The sequence below is a fragment of the Rhinolophus ferrumequinum genome, chromosome 22 (genome assembly GCF_004115265.2).
Source record: "Rhinolophus ferrumequinum isolate MPI-CBG mRhiFer1 chromosome 22, mRhiFer1_v1.p, whole genome shotgun sequence".
NCBI lineage: Eukaryota > Metazoa > Chordata > Mammalia > Chiroptera > Rhinolophidae > Rhinolophus > Rhinolophus ferrumequinum.
In genome coordinates this window covers 5,438,280-5,453,137 of record NC_046305.1, presented here as the reverse complement: position 1 = coordinate 5,453,137, position 14,858 = coordinate 5,438,280, and the positions used below count along the sequence as shown (strand labels likewise).

The 14,858-nt window shown below is 45.9% G+C and overlaps 1 protein-coding gene across 1 annotated transcript in view; it reads left to right on the top strand.

Moving 5' to 3' along the window:
* The window catches only part of ADCY10 (adenylate cyclase 10), a 51,051-nt gene that overhangs the window by 26,541 nt on the left and 9,652 nt on the right, over positions 1–14,858 (top strand). Inside the window, 9 exon segments of the mRNA XM_033092104.1 lie at positions 32–224; positions 757–843; positions 3,750–4,024; positions 5,346–5,482; positions 7,730–7,858; positions 9,043–9,321; positions 9,427–9,717; positions 12,360–12,429; positions 12,701–12,932. Of these exon segments, the coding sequence (XP_032947995.1) occupies positions 32–224; positions 757–843; positions 3,750–4,024; positions 5,346–5,482; positions 7,730–7,858; positions 9,043–9,321; positions 9,427–9,717; positions 12,360–12,429; positions 12,701–12,932 (1,693 nt within the window).

Here is a 14,858-nt window from a genome sequence, read left to right as displayed (position 1 = left end):
TCTCTTCTGATTCCTGACTTCTTATAAACAGGACTATTGCTATCGCGTTGACTAAGATCAGCTTCCATCAAAATTTTTATACCATCCAGATTCTCATGGCCAATGTACTAGGTCTGGATACTTGTAGACATTACAAAGAACGACAGAGCAACCTTCAAAATAAAGTCAATACCTTGCTGGATGAAAAGTTCTACTGTATTCTTAATGATATTTTCCATGTCCAGGTAACTACCTGATATTAGACTTCCGCAAGAAATAGTGATGGGGCAGGTGTAGCAACTCCTCCCTGATGTTTTCTGACTTAGCACGTGGTTGGTCCTTATTATCTGTTCTTCTCTCACCTGGAGAATCTGGGTGGTGAGGAAATGGCTCCCAATCCTCCTTGAATGATCATCCACCTTCCTGAGACGTATTGGAGGGATCCAGAGATACCATGCTGAAGAAAAGCCAAATGCCACCTACTGATTATTTTTCTCACCTTTCCATCATAGCTACACATTATTAGCTAATCTGGGGCATAAAGTCCTTCTGCTCCCATAGGTGACTGCCAGTGTAAAGGCAGAGTGTCCCCTGTTCTTTCCTGTAGCACAACGTTCAATGACATAGGGTATTGGAACTGGGAAGGATGCTACAGATTATCTAATACATGAGGATTTTAAGGCACAGAACAGTTAAGTGATTTTCCCCAAGTCACACAGCGAATAGAGTTCTCTTTGCTATTTTCCCATACCAATATTCTCAACATTCTTTACACAGTTCCCTATTTCACGAGAGGTTTCCACGATGAGCACCTTGAGGAGGCAAAAGCAATTGGAAGCATTGTTTATGAAGATCTTGAAGCAAGTAAGAACATCTGTGGGTCAAGTAATGGGGGCTAGAAAACTGGGCAGCTCACCACAAAGGTAGGTGGCCTGAGGGGTTCAGACTCTACTGGCAAGAGGCTTTTATCCTAACGTGTTTCCTTCTCCTCCATCCTTCCAAACCTTGAGCTAAGGGTCTGTTCAGAAAGTAGCTATACTGAATGGAGTCCCTTGACATTACTCCTGAGAGTTTGACCTCTCCTGAAAAGCAACCCCTTTGGTTTCTTCATCCATATGAGATACAGCATATCTAAGTGGTTATGTACAGATGCAGGCTCTGAAGTCAGACTACCCAGGTTGGAACCCTTTGGCCTATCACTTGCTACCTGGGTAACCTTGAGCAAGTGACTTAACCTGGCTATGCTTTCGTTTTATCATCTATAAAATCAGGAAATAATAGTACCTAGCTCACAGGGTTGTGATGTTTAATGACTAGATTATATATAAAACATTTAGAACAGTGCCTCTTTCATCAGAAACACACAACCAATGTGAGCTCTCTCTCCGAGTAATCTCACGACCACCACAATGTTGATGACGACCAAATCTATACTCCAGTCTCTCTTATAAGCACCAGAACCGTATTTTCAGAAACCTTCTATGTTTTCCACGTGGATGCAGTAACTCCAACTCAGTTTCGTGTCTCATCGTACATTTTCTTTTTCCTGCTCCAAGGCCTGTTTTTCCGCGTTCTGATCCTGATCCTTGATTTAGTGAGAGGCAAATTCATTCATGCATCACTGAAAGTTACCCGTGCTCCCTTCCTCACCAGTTGTCACATCTATACATCGAGTCAGTTGCCAGGTCCTCCCATTTCTCCCTTGGGCTGTCTCTGGAATCTTCGATCCTCTGTTCGCTGCTGTAGTTCAGGCTCTGTCTCCTTCTGGACCATTGCTGTAACTTTCCAACCGATCCTTGCACCTCACACCTCTCCACTCCAATACATTCTCCCTAGAACAGCCAGCATCTGTGCAAATCACACCAGCCTGCACTTTATACTCTCCCAATAATTCCTAATGCTAATGAGATAAAAGCCAAGATTGCTTTGTTTTGTTTTGTTTTGTTTTAACCTGGAGAAATGCTACTTGTCTTTCAATGTCATCTCTTTGGTGAGAGCTCCCCAAATCACTAGGCATAACTAATTCCTCTTCCACCATGTTTCTGTAACACTTCAAACACATTTCTGATTGTATTTACCCCACTGTATTGCAATTTGCTACGACTTACCTGTGTGCCTCTCGCCCTCAGGAGTTGTGAGCTTCTTTAGGCCTGGGAGCCCCTTACTCATTTTTGTATCACTACTGACCAGCAGAGTGACTGGTACATAACAAACATTCACAAGTTTGTGGCATTATATCAAGTTTATAATCAAACGTCCTCTTCTCCACTCAGGCAAATAAGCGAGGCAATATCAGTAGTTGTTGAATGTCAAGCTTTGGACTGCTTGCATCACAAGTATCCAGGAAGCTCCTTTAAAAACATGGAGCGATGAGTTCTACCCCTAAAGATTCGACAGAGCTAGAGTTGGGCTTAGGCGTCTGATGAGCTGGTTGCTTTTATTTTTGGTTGTGATGCACAATCTGGTTTGCAAACTGCTACTAAAGCTGTGCTTGAACTATATATAGGCTATGACGACATTCTGGATCATTGACTCTTGGTGTGGCTTGGGCAAGTTACTTAACTTCTCTGTGCCTAAATTCTCTCAGTAGAGAGATTCAATTAGTAACACCTCCTACGAGTGTTATGAGGATTAAATGAATTAATTTGTGTAAAGAGCATCACAGCTCTGGGAACACCGTGGATGCAATGTAAATGCTGGCTGTTATTCACATTAGAGAGAATCCAATTCAGTCTCCTCCTTTTAAATATGAAGAAACTGGGGCCGATAATGGAACGTTGAATTCAGGCTTTTTGTGTTCCTGATTTACTGTCTTTAATTCACAAATAATGCGCTGAACAACACATTAATCGAAATGTTCTCAGGGTCCAGGGAGAGCTGCATTTCCCATAACACAATGGGGCTGTCAGAGGAAACTTAGGTACATGTGATAAGACAGGTTATAACACCTGATAATAATTGTCTTATGAGGTTTGAAATTTTAAAGTAGCCTTTGCTACTTTTGTTTATAAAAACATAGAGGAAAAGAACAGGCAACCCAGTCTCTTCTCAGAGGGAGCCGATAGAAGCCGAGAGCAGTTCAGAGCAGAGCGGGGCAGGTTTTTTTCTGTTTAGACACGTCACACTAACACGTAAGGACACGATAACCCCAGTACCTAGAAGAGTACCTGACCCTAACAGAGGACCAGTAAATGCTTAATGAGTGAGTAAATAATTCAGACTAGTTAGGGGAAGGTAGTCTACACTAGAAAAGGGATGCATTCTCTGTTTAAAGCGTAACATATACCATAGTTCAAGCTGGCACAGCACACACGGCCAGCAAACAAGGGCTCGCTCAGTGTCCTGCAGGCTGAGTACCCAGCACGCAGGCCAGTGTGTGCTCAGGCAGGACCTGCTACGTCCGTGTTGGTTGAGGAAATGTCAAATAGATTGCCTCCCGAGACCATCATCTGCTAGTAGATTAAAAGGATTTGTAGGAAACGTCAGTTATTTTTATGTAACATGCTTTTGGTTGGCTACAGGCCCGTCTATCCTACAAATAGGCAATGTCTTTACACAAAGATTTGACCAAGGAAGAGTCCATTCCGGCCGGCTCTGTCCAAATTGCCATCAATTCCAAGTTAGTGGGATCTAAATTACTACAAAGTTATTGGAAAGACAAGATTGAACTCGGCACCACAGAACCAATGGATACACACATACATCCCCGTACACATGTATAAAAGCCACAGTCCTACAGCATTTTCCTTCTGTGTCTCTGCCTGGTCCAGACAGTGAAAGAGAAAAGGATTATTTTCATCATCGATGAGGGCCAGTTTGTGGATTCGGCCTCCTGGGCCTTCCTGGAGGAGCTCATCCGGACCGTTCCCGTCTTCATCATCATGTCGCTGTCCCCCTTCCTGCACATGCCCTGTGCCGCCGCCTGCACCATCATGAAGAACCGGAACACCACCTACGTCACACTGGGCGCCTTGCAGCCGAAGGACATCCGCAACAAGCTCTGCCTGGACCTCAACGTCAGCGGCATCTCCAAAGAACTGAACTCGTGAGTAACCTGTGTCTGTGCCGAGGCCTTGACACTGGCGTTCATTGCCCAAGTCCAGACTTCACCAGGGTCCTTAAGATGTGGGCAAGTGGCTGGTCCCGCCTTCCCCAGGGGCCGTTTCCCACGTGCGGTAGGAGGGGTGCTGCTCCCCGTTTCCTCCTTGTGACGGTCCCTGTCATGCCTCTCAGACTTGGCTTAGTGACATCACTTTTCTTTCCCTTTCCTCATGCTGGGTGTGGGTGTATTTGAGTCAGTCCTCAGTCAGGATATCGTCATGGGCAAGGGACACGAAAGGCAAACAGGTAAACCAGAAAGACCACACCTGCAGCCAGGCAAGGTCCTCCTGGACAGCGGTGATGCGGTCTGCTGCCGGGGCTGTGTCCACGCAGGCTGAAGGCCGGCTCTCAGTCAGTGCTCCCTGAGCCTCTCGGCGATTCCTCCAGGGGGCTTGACAGCAAGGCCCTGAACAACTCGGACAACACCCCTCTGCGTCGAAGGAGGCTGCCTTGCTCCTGCAAGAGAGCTGTCTCAGTTCTCATCTTGTGTATGACACCTCCAGGCGTGACTGTGTCATGCTCTCTCCCTCTGTCTCTCTGTCACTCTGTCTCTCTTTGTGTATGTATGTATGCATGCATGTATGTATATGTATGTGTATATATGTGTACATACATGCAGGTATATGTGTGTACACACTACATATATGCATGCACATACATGTATATACATATATGCATTTACCTTTTGATCTAGGAATGCATCTCAAAGATATGTTGAAAATATGAAGTGGCATACGAACAAAGTTCTTATTGAGGCATTATTTGTATAAGTATGCCCATCTCTAAGGGGATAGGTAGAATCACAAAGAAAAACAAACGAGAACGATCTCCCCATATGGAGGGATGACCTGGGATGGTCACATTGTTAAGTGGAAAAACAAGGTGCAGCCCCATGTGCAGAATGCACAGTGCGCTGTCTTTTAGGGAAGGAAGGGGTGACATTCGTATGTATGTGTATTGGTTTGTAGTTTCTAAAAGAAACATTGAAAGGATAAACCAGCAACGAATTAAAATGGTTACTTATAAGGCGAGGAAGGGAAGCAAGACTGAGGATATATCTTATTACATAGTTTTGGCTTTGGAAAGATGTCAAATGTTTTACAAGATTTTTAAAAATGGAAGGAAAAAGGAATCCCTAAAAAACGATAAACTGAAACCAGTGGAGAACGAAAAGAGAATTTTCAAGTGATTGAGAGGACTCAAAAAGTTTTCCTGCCTGAAAGATGGTTTTTCGATGTGAATAGATTACCTTGTTTTCACTACAGGTACCTGGTGGAGGGAAGCTGTGGGATCCCATTTTACTGTGAAGAATTGCTAAAAAACCTCGACCATCACAGGGTCCTCGTTTTCCAGCCGATGGAGTCTGAGGAAAAGGCAAATGTGACCTGGAATAACCTGTTCAGTAAGTCTCACAGCAATGGTTCTTTCTCACTCTGTTCTTCTGCTGAGAGGGTGGCTAGAAAGAAAGAAAGGGTGAAAGAAATGAAGTGTGTCTTGACATACAGGACACCCGTGAAGATTGAAAAGATACTGTCTCTTCCATGAAAGGAGAGAGTATAAAGGTGTAATTAAAAGAAAATTTTGGCTTGAAAGTCAGGGGTCCAGAGTTCCCATGCCACATACGCCATTTAATTACTGATATTTTGGAACTGGTCACAACCATCATTGGTAGGTACCTGCTATAAAATGGGGGTAAAGGAACTCAAATCCTTTTCCATTTTTCATTCAACAAACATCTACCGAGGGCATTCATCAGTTTTCACCATTAAGTGTCCTGTCAGCTGTAGGTTTTTTGGTAGATGCTCTTTATCAAGTTGAGAAAGTTCCTTTCTATTTCTAGTTTTCTGAGAGTTTTTCTCATGAACGAGTGTTGAGTTTTGTCCGATGATTTTCTGCACCGATTGTGATGATTATGTGAATTTTCTTTTCTGTTAATATCGTGGATTACATCGGTTGGCTTTCAAATATTGAACTGGCCTCACACCCCTGGGTAACTCCACCTAGTCACGTTCTATTATTATTTTTATATATTGCTGAATTCAATTTGCTTAATGTTGTACTAAGGATTTTTGCTTCTACATTCATGAGGGATGTTGTTCTGTAGTCCCCTCCCTCCCTCCCTCCCTCCTTCCCTCCTTTCTTTCTTTCTACCTGTTTCTAATCTGACTTTGTCATCAAGAAAGACTGACTCAACAGACGAGAGAATAGGAGAGGGCAGACTGTGGAAGAAACTCTAATAATGGAACATCGAGAAGTGACGATGGGTAGGACAGAGGCTTATCTCCAATGCTGCACAGTCTCATCCCGAAGGGAGAGGAGGAGGGAACACTTCCCGGTTCATAAGACGAACAGTCTTCCATGCCCGGTTCTATCCTCGCTTCTCCTATATGCTGCTTCCAGTGTTACCTTCCTAAGAGTCAGTAGTTGGATGAACGCCATGCCCTCTTCAGAAACCTATGACAGTTCCGCATTGTCTGTGAGATACAGTTCAGACTTCAGAGCGTGCGGCTAACGACCTCCGCTCTGTGCTCCCAGACTCTGCAGAGCGCCTCCCTTGCCCACTCTGTGTGCCCTGGTCTCCTCAGTCCCCTAACTTGCCAAGGGCTCAGTGGCTTCTGCACCTTTGCACTGATCACCCCCCTGCTTTCCACTTCGAATACCCCTTCATGCTTCAAGGTTCAACCAAAATACTTCCTCCTCCAGGAAGCCTTCCTGAATCCACCAAGTCTGGAGTAATTGCTCTTTCTCCTCCATTCCCACACCAGCTTACTCTTTGCTCTTTCGCTCTTAAATCACTCTTCCTCGTATTATGATTAGATGTCTGTGTGATCATTATGATACTATAATACTACTAATCAATGATTAGTAGAATTACGTAGTTAGCTGTCTGTCTCATAGATTTGAAGACCCAGGAGGGCATTGTTCACATTTACCGCCTTCGCAGGCGGTGGTGGATATGTCTGTACTGCGCCCGATGCGAGCGTTCCGACGCCTGCAGTTCACACCCTCTCACATGGGACTCACTTGCCGCCCGGCCGTCTAGCTCTTTGTGGACAGACCTTCTCTCCCCAGGAGATGAGCAACTTAGTCATGTTCACCTTCTTATTCTCACATCCCCCTATCATAGCATCTTGCAACTCAAGTGTTACATGAATGACCCAGGGCTGGGGGAAATACAAAATGCATTTGGGAGTACCAGGAGACAAAATTACTAGGCGAGTGTCCTGTGCAAACCTCACCGTTTTTAATACCTCTTGCTGATACAAACCATGTCGTAAGGAGAGCACCATCTCCCGATGAATATGTTTGCACCTGAGTGGAGGTATTTGAATGTCATGCAACTGTACGTTGTCATAGACGATGAGACACATCCTGATAATCTTTGAGTCAAATTGTTGTAAAAGTGCTTACTATGGCAGACTTCCAGTAGTTATTGGCCAAGCCTTTTGGGGCAGGGGGGCAGAACATCTTTTGAGTCAATTTAGATTTTCATCTATCGGTTTTACTTAAAACACAGTATTCCAGAATAGTTGGTGAGCCAACACTCATCTCGTCCTGCTCTTTCTCACAGGAGGTCCATCTCGAAGTCGGTTGGAAAGTCAGGATAATGACAATGACTTTACTTTGCTTCCCTTTTATCTCCCTATAGAGAATTATACTAAGCTAACAGAGGGATTAAAACTAGTTACTCTCGGTGATCATAAGGAAATTAAAGAAGTCTGTTACCTCACTGGTGATGTCAGACTGAAAAACTTGTCACCACCAGCATCCTTAAAAGGTAAAGACAACTTGACCTGGTGTTCATTTGCCAGGAACTAGATACCCTCAACCCCCATTTTTGCTTCCTCTAGGACGACTATCTGAAAAAGAAGAAAGGAGGACAGTAAGACTGGGGTTGTTTTCCTTTGCCCCAGGCAGTGGGAAGGCTCCACTCGAGGCTTGGCTTTTCTGCTTCTAATTAGGAGCCAGCTTCGCTCTACATATTCCGGAGTCTGATTTGAACAGAGTTTTCTTCAACTGCATAACAGAACGAGGGATAGTCCATTTTCAATTAAATAGACGACAAATAACGAAAGAGAAAATGTAACACTGAAACATTTTCTGCCATCTACTTTCATAAGAAATGACAAAGAAGGGCATTTATATCAGAGACGTATCATTATTCTTTTAAGGAAAACTGACTTTAAGGCAGTATTCTCATATGCATTCAGCTCCGATTCATAACTGCTATAAAGAACTTCAGATGTTTTGAAGGATGACCTAAGGATGCCTCAAGGTTACCAGTCCCCAAAAGAATGTCTAGCTCTCTTTTTTGGTTTCATTCCCTATGCTTACTAAAGTTGGAAGGTGGACTAGCTTAGCTTCTGTCGTGTTCTGTAGAAGAGTTGGAAAGTTCTCATTTTGTCCCTGATGAGGGTGGTGTCACGGAGGGACATTGTGGTCGAGATGTACTGGAAGCCACATGCTATGATGCTGAGCCTAGATGGGAAGTTGGGATTGGAGCTAGGAACTGAGACTTTGTCATAAGCATAGACAGGGAATGGATTGTCACGAGAATAAAGGGAGCCCGGGGAAGATGGAGAGCAGCCTCCCTGCTAGGCCCCAGGAGGAAGGCTGGCCAGTGAAGAAGGTAGAGAAGGACCAGCTCGAGAGGTCAGCACAGAACCCAGAACATGGATGGCAGGCCCACCGTGACCCCTCTTCTCCTCACAAACTCTTGTTCACACTGGAACACAACGTCAGGACACCTTGAAATCACTCTTCTCTGTGTCTGGCCATTGTGCCACGCATGTTTTTAGACCATAGCATCTGCATTTCTGCGCTCCCAGCACAAGGGCCATCGGTGAAGCAGGTGCTAAGCAAACACTTGTTTTGGCTTCGCTGGGCTGGCTAGCTGTGAACAAGAACTGTAGAGGAGGAAGGTATCTGACAAAACACCCTCTGTGTGGCTTCCACCCGCAGAAATCTCTCTGGTGCAGCTGGACAGCATGAGCCTCTCCCACCAGATGCTGGTGAGGTGTGCCGCCATCATCGGCCTGACCTTCACCACCGACCTGTTGTTTGAGCTTCTTCCTTGTTGGAACTTGAAGATGATGATCAAGGCCCTGGCAGTGCTCGTGAAATCCAACATCTTTTATTGTTTCCGGAATGGCAAGGAGCTCCGCATGGCTCTGAAACAGAACATGGCTTCGTTTGAGGTGCACTACCGCTCCGGGTCTCTGGAGCCCACGGAAGGAATGCGTGAGTAGAGCCTGGGGGGCCCCCATCTTTCCTCTTAGGGAAAGCACTGCGGGGCTCCCATGGCAGGAGGCTGGGCTGAGTGAGAGCCCTGTCTGTCCTCTGCAGCCTGTGGTCATCAGGAAGAGCTCCGGGAGCTGGAAAGCGAGGTGATCGAGTGCTACATCTTCCGGTTCTGCAAGCCGGTGATGCAGAAGACAGCCTACGAGCTGTGGCTGAAGGACCAGAAGAGGGCCATGCACTTGAAGTGCGCCTGCTTCTTAGAAGAAAACGCCCACAAGTGCAAACGCTGCCTCAGTGGGGACTTCGTTCCCTACCACCACTTCACGGTGGACATTCGGCTCAACTCCCTGGACATGGACACCATCAGGAAGATGGCCAAGTCCCAGGGATTTAAAGGTACAGTTCGCATTACTCCATTCCTAATGCGGCCTAACCAGTCCTGGGCCACGCGGGGACTGAGACCTACAGGGAGTGGCTCAGGGCCTCAGGGATGCCTCGACCCCCAGGGCCGGGCCACACTGAGGGAGGAGTGGGAGAGAGTGATGAAGGGCTGAGCCGGCCAGGCCTCCAAAAAGGACATGATGGATGCCAGACTGAGGGCAGCAGCGCCCAGTCCAGCCCTCCTCGTGGGTGGCCAGGGAGCAGCCAATGACCTTGGTGATTATGGCTAAGCCTGGCAGGGAAAGCAGAGGCGACAACGAGAGGATTCCTGTATTATAAGAATATCAAAAATTGAGAAGAAATGTATGTAAAGTGCCTACCACACAGTAGGTGCAAAATAAATATTCTCATTCGTTCTCCATTTTACATGCATTCTCATTTGCTCTTCATATCAACCCTTCAAGGTGGAAGGATCTTTGCATTTTATACATGAGAACATCGAGGTTCTGGAAAATTAAAAACGTGTGCAGCACCACAGAACAAATGATAGACTTTGTTCAATGCCAGGTCAAGGTAATGCCCAAGTTCCCAAGTTCATGCTGTGCCCATTACACCTTAGCTTCCCAAAGTGTAGGTTTGAGCTTTTCGGGAATACGGGCCAAGGAGATTGGAAGAGGGTCACAGATGCAGGGTTAGGTATGAAGCAGAGTGAGGACGGTGATTCCCTCTCAGTTCTCTCTCAGTACTTGATCAAGGAGAAAGCAGCTTTGCACTAACATAGTTAGTGGTTCAAGCCTATCATTGGCAGTGCGCTCACACTGGCCAGTCTCCCTTTTTAAAAAAGAGAAATCAGGCTCTAGCTCACGAGCCTTATGTGGAGAGAGTCTGTATATGTGGGTTGCAAGTCCCCCGAGAGCTTGGGCACAAAGACGATGAGACTTCACAGTAGTCTCTTCCCATTGGGGCAGGGAAGCGTCAAGAGAATGTACACACAGCGAGTCTAGTGTTTATTACTAGTATTTATTACATTCCCCCACATGCATTACATTTTTCCCAAATTGTAAATATGTTTTTTAAGTACTATTATAAAAGTAGTATAGGTGTGACATGATGTTGGAATTGAAATTTGTACCAAGCACTAACATACCGTGGATGCTGCAAACAAAAGTGAGATAAATAGATGGATGAAGAGAACTTACAAAGGAAATAGCTGAGAATCAGTTAGAATCTTGGATCCGTCATCCACATCCAAGACATACACACGACGAAGTGTGTGGAAAGGGCCAGGATTTGGGAGGAGATTTCTTGGGGGAGAACCCATGAGGACCCCTGTGCTCTCAAGTTGGTCGCTTCCTTCATCACCTCCACCCTAACAAGGTGTCTCCCTGGGGGTCTGTTAGAGGACACAGAGGACAGGGCATGCTTCACCTTTGAGAAGGTTAGAGAGGCCTGTGGCGGCACTGGGATTGACCTGCCCGCCCAGAGTTTGGGAGAGGATGTGTGAGGATTTTTCATGGGTCTGTACTTAAGGGTCGATGTCAGGGCTTAGAGATATACAATTGAAAGTCAGTGGCTTATGGATGGAATTCAAGATCAAGGGCAGCTGAAATTACTGAGAAAGAAATGTGGATGGAGAAGGGAGCCCAGGACGAAACCGAGGCTTACCAATGTTTGGGATGTTGGTGGAGGAGTCAGAGCCATCCACGGAGGAAACCGAGGGAATAGGTGTTACAAAAGCCAGCTCAAAAAGACATCAAGTGTATTTAAAGGGTCGCAGAGATGTAATCTTTGGATTCAGCAGCAGGGAGGCCACTGGTGACCGTGACGAGAGCCATTTGAGAGGCATCATTGAATTTACTCAGCTTCTGGTCACGAGGAGTCTACCAGATGGCAGTTTGGGGGAGGAGAGGGGCAAGGTCATGCTCATATGGTGTGATAAGGACCATGAGAGCAGGCTGTGTGGGGCTCAGGGGGCACCGTTGACTTGGGCACTAGATCTGTGGGAGCAAGGGCACAGAGGCTCTCAGAAAAAGGGGATATCTTAAGCTGTATTTTTATAAATGAAAAGACCTATGGAGTAATGTGTTCGCCTTGAAGGCGGGAGACCTAGGTGCTAGTCTGTCTCCATCACTCCCACACCCGTGATCTGAGACAAGCCCCTTCTCCTCTCTAGGATCCTTCCTTCTCCCACAGTGGAGAAGTGGCTAGACCAGACAATCCGCACTTGTTTTCTGTTTTAAGATCATTATGGAATTTTCTAACATAATGAAGTTAGGACTGACTGAAGATTCTCTGCCCTTTAGTTAGGCTTTGGGGGTATTACCTTCACATGTCTATATTTCTCCACTAAAAACTGACGTCACTTTCTTCTAGATCATGAATTCGTACATTTAGTAATTGCAGGGTAAATGAGCTGGGAGAATGTTGTCATCTATAACAAACCCTAACATTTCAGTGGCTTCACACAATAAAATGATAGTTTCTTTCCCTGCACATGTCGTCACATGGCTTCACTTACGATGCAGTGGGATTGGGAAATGTGGTTCCTGGCTGGGCAGCGACAAGGGGTATTTTGAAAGGGGTCTTCGGTGGGCACCAACCATCTCTGCCACATGGAATATTTCAATGACCATACGACTCGTTTGTTTATTTTCTAGCTGAAGAAGAGATCATCTTTTCCAAAACAGAGATTCCTAAGAAGTCTGAGATGTTTCCTGAAAATATCAGGTACTGGCATATGTAATTGTTTAGGAGGTAGAGCATACACGGTTGTCATTAAATTCAGAACATGGCTTGGATCATTCGTCTGGCCAGCACTTCTGGCCTCGTAGGTACAAGTGGAGAAATGTCAGGGAGTGTACTTGGTGAGCTTGGTCAGTAGGATCTGCATTAGGTTTTATAATCTTGCTCTTTCCTTAGTTTTTAAAGATACTTGCATATCAAAAGCTATACTAGTATCTACAAGTTACTACTCCTATTTATTTCTGCATTTGAACAGTTTTGAAGAAATCAGAGAAAAGGTCTTGAGTTTCTTTGACTCCATTATAATAAAAATGAGGACATCTGAGATAGACATCATCCCTTTGGAATCTTGCCAGTGTGAGGACATCCTAGAGGTGGTCACCATGCCTCTGGCCCACCATTTTATGGCTTTGGGAGAAAAGAACAAAGCCTTATATTACTTCCTAGAAATCGCATCCGCCTATCTCATCTTGGATGATAACTACATGGTAAGCTGTTTCTACCCAGATCTCTTCCACCCTTGAGACAACTTAGAGACCAGAGCCAGAGGGAAGCCTTCGCGTGCTTCTCATTACTTCATGTTCTTGCTTCCTGCCAGCACCCCTTTTCTCTGAAAATCAAACTATTTAGAAAAGGAAGGATATGAGATTAAGGCAATGATGTTAGAACAAACTGCAGCTAGCATTATACGTCATTCAAAATAACGCCACCGTTAGAAACTGACCGTGAATTGCCTGCCTGTATTTAAGGGGTGGGTATCATACCTCATTCGCAGAATGATGCAGAGAGGGCACTTGGTAGCCATGCTTCAGTCTCGGCCGAGTCTTCATGGTCGTGTGGCCGCAGCACTCACGGCTCAGTCTTCTCCAAATACCTGTGGGCCTTCGGATAAGTACAGAGCCGGTTTTAATCTGGTGACCTCCAAAGAGGCTCACCCACTTGGGTCTTTGTGTAATTTGTGCTAAATTATCGTACATACCTTTACACCCCCAAAGCACTGGTGAATGTTTCTCCAGGATAATTGTAAAGAAGGTTCCAGGACACTATGCCCTTGGAAATGTGGGGACTTGACCCATATAATGAAATAAAAAGGATTCATTGTTAAGTAAGCTAGGAAACACTGGCTTACTAACACGCCTTAGCTGAGTAAACCTGAGTAGGTTTCTGGACTGCAGATACGGCAGGGCCTTAAGATGCTAAGATACATTTGAATCTCCCAGAGGGTCAGGCCAGGGCCGGGGCATACTGTGTTTCTCAAACTTACGTGACCTTGGGTCCCTTTTCCTGAAGCAGCTGGCTGGACTAACCTTCCCTGAACTCACTCGAGGAAATGCCTGCCTTCCTGGGCCTGGCTTCCCCTGACTCCCGCCAGCTCCAGGGAGAGCTTCACACACCTAAGAGGCCATGCCTGCCGTCCTTCAAGCCCATTCTGGGGGGCTGCTCCGTATTTTACAGGTGCTGTTGGTCACAGCAGCCTAAGCAACCCTCACCTCTTAGATTTACATAAAATTAAAAAAACCATTAAAAATGTCAGTAAGCCCCAGTTCTCTCACGTATTTCTGGTAAGAATGAAAGTCTCCTAGGCAAATTTTATACACACACATGGGGAAGACGGGATACGGCCCATGAGTCCCAGAAAAAAAGGTTCAGGGATCCTGGGGCCACCTCGCTAAACCTGTGCACACGCCCATTCGACTCCTTGCAGAGTCAGGAAAGACAGTAAGTGGAAACTGAACCTCAGACCAAGGTCCCAGATGTGCCATTGGCACCCCATCCCCATCAAAGAAAATCTGATGGGACATCCCTCCTCCTGCCTCCCACTCACCCCCGAGGCTGCCGTGAGACTTGGGGGTGTTGCCTCCTCTTCTTTTACTCAGGTCTGACCTTGCCTTGGTGTTCACATGTGCCAAGATTCTCCTATCTAACAACGTCATAAGAGGTTGAAGATGAAGCGAGGAGAGTTGCTTAGAATCCTCCCCTTCCTTTTCCACCTCCCAAAGATGGCCCTGGCAAAGGAAATGGGGGTGGCTCATAACTCCTTCCAACAGTAGAGAGCAGCTTCCTTTAGATGTCAGGATGTATCAGGGACCCTGAATATGCTGTTGGAAATTGGGAGGTTGGAGGTGGAATTACTCATACTAAAGGAGGAAATTGCTCTGGGGGAAATTTTAGGGAAAGTGATTGATGTGGCAACATGAGGAAAGGGGGAGATTTCTAGATTCATCCTCTAGAACGAGGGGACAAAGATGTACATGAGGGTGGCCTGTGTCTTCAGCGGGAGCTTTACCCTTCTAGTCCCTGTCTAGAGTTCAAAGGTCCTTTCTCATTAGGAGCAGGGGTCAAGGTGGGGGTGGAACGTAGAGTGGCTCCTGGGTCTCTTTCTTAGTGGAGTCTGGGGCAATGGCCCCTCTGAG